Source organism: Entamoeba dispar, genomic scaffold (assembly GCF_000209125.1).
Source record: "Entamoeba dispar SAW760 scf_1105229460451 genomic scaffold, whole genome shotgun sequence".
NCBI lineage: Eukaryota > Evosea > Mastigamoebida > Endamoebidae > Entamoeba > Entamoeba dispar.
Genome location: NW_001854199.1, coordinates 1 through 2,074, shown reverse-complemented (window position 1 = coordinate 2,074; position 2,074 = coordinate 1). Strand labels below are relative to the sequence as shown.

Below are 2,074 nucleotides of genomic sequence, written 5' to 3'. Positions count from 1 at the left end.
ATGTTTAAATGACAATAATAAAAACAAGAAAATAACAAAATAACTCATCAAAAATAGTGATAAATCACAAAATAACAATGAAAAGAAAAACAAATCAAAGTATTCAATAATTTCAATCAATTAATGAAAATAATTAATGAATGATGATGAATAACAAAAGTAAAATAACAAGTAGAAATGATGGAGAAATGAGGTAATGATGATATCATCCGAATTCACTGAGACAGTTGTATAAAATGAAGAAAGAGACGAAGAGAAAAATCAAAACAAACACCAAATAACATAAAATGAAAACAATAAGAACAAATAGAAAAAGATAAATAACACACAACAAGAATAACAATACAAAATAACACTCTAAAATCAATTTAATAAGAAATTTAACACAGAAAAATAGAAAAACAGAGAGTGATAATAAATATATAACAATAATGATAACAACATCAAGATGAAAAATAAAGAAACAAAGAATAAGAAATAAATGAACAAAAACAAGAATAATAAACAAAAAATAAGAAATAAAAATAAAAAAATCAAAAATCTTCTATTTAAAAATTATGTCGGCGTCATGGTAGATTGTTTTTATCATAATAGAGTATACGCTGTATAGTGGTCTTTATAGAGCAACAAACAATAGAAACTAATTCAGTTATATTAATTAACTACTTTTTAATTTCATTTTCATTACTTCGCTATGAATAATTAAATGTTATGTAAAACATAATACTTTTTTGTTAAAAGATAACTTCTAGATTTCTTAGATATTTATTCTTCCAAATGTTTTACAAAAATAAGGGCAGAATGGAAAAAAGGGATTTATAAAACTAAAAAAGAAACAATGTCATCTCATACTGGGGTTGTTGTACCATTAAGTTCAGTTTGTTTAATGGAAGTTTTAACGAATAAAAACATAAAAAAGAAAAGAATTAATTGGAGGTAGGGATCTGAAACAAGGTCACGAAGGAAAGTTTGTAAAAATTATTATTAAATAAAAGACGAGGTACTAATGGAGTAGAGTTATAATCCAATTGCAAAACTTGGAGGAGGATCACCATCAATTTCTTCATCTGAAATTGATTCAATTAAACGGCCACCATCACAGTCTTTTATTATATATGGGTCTCAACATAGAGAACAATCACCAAGTGATTTTACATCATTACTTTCACCATGCCAAAATGACCAACATAAATACAAAAAGAGAAAGGGTTTATTTCATATTGGTTTAAATAAACTTGACTTAAAAGATAGAACCTTTAATGAACTACCATGTGTTGTACATGAAATACTTCTATTTTTATATCATTCGTTATTATTTGAAAATGAATATTTTGAAGATAAACCAATAAGTTATTTTAAACTTCGATTTGAAACGTCGCGTACTGTAGTAAAAGAAAATAGTCAATTAATGATAAGTCAAATAGATAAAATGAGTATTGAAGAGTTACTAAAAAAGGGATTTACTATGAATGATAGTTATTTACTAAAACAGAAAGCACAAAGTGAAGAACGATGTCATTTCTTTTGTTTGTTATTAAATTTAAATGAAAAAATCAATAGAAATAAGAATTAAATAATAGATAATATGAATTTAAATAATGGAATTACTAATGAAGAATATGTTACATTAAACCATTTAGTAAGACGTTATAACAATGAAACAAAACCTAATTTATATAAAGAAGTTGATGTAAAAATGGGGTTTTTGTTATTAAAGAATTACTTATTAAATTTACCAGTACCATTACTTAGTAGTAATTTATTAAATAAGTTAGATATGGTATTAATGATGAAAGAAAAAATAAATAAAGATAAAATGGCACAATTATTTATTGAAGAAATTAAAACATCAATTTTAGAACATTTAAATGGAGAAAATGAATGTAGATTTGAAATAATAAAAGAAATTATTTTATTTATTAAATTTGTTTGTCAAAAACACAATATAATTAAAGAAGAAAAAGAATCAATGTATCTTTGTTATTTTAATGCAATGTTACAAAATAATTTCTTTAGAAAAGAATATATTGAAATAATAGAACGAGTATTTTATAATGAAATTTATTCAAAGGAA

The 2,074-nt window shown here is 23.1% G+C and overlaps 1 protein-coding gene across 1 annotated transcript, besides 6 other annotated features; it reads left to right on the top strand.

Moving 5' to 3' along the window:
- The first annotated feature begins 7 nt into the window (after nt 1-7).
- Nucleotides 8-171: a microsatellite.
- Nucleotides 172-233: 62 nt separating this feature from the next.
- Nucleotides 234-400: a microsatellite.
- A 51-nt stretch (nt 401-451) lies between these two features.
- Nucleotides 452-531: a microsatellite.
- Nucleotides 532-838: 307 nt separating this feature from the next.
- EDI_086730 (uncharacterized protein) lies at nt 839-2,074 on the top strand (the record flags this gene model as incomplete). Its single annotated transcript, XM_001737177.1, has 4 exons — nt 839-877; nt 941-967; nt 1,016-1,526; nt 1,581-2,074. Coding segments are annotated over 4 exons (1,071 nt in total), but the record flags the coding sequence as incomplete, so codon positions are not given.
- Nucleotides 973-994: a sequence feature (AT_rich).
- Nucleotides 1,532-1,600: a sequence feature (AT_rich).
- Nucleotides 1,893-1,927: a sequence feature (AT_rich).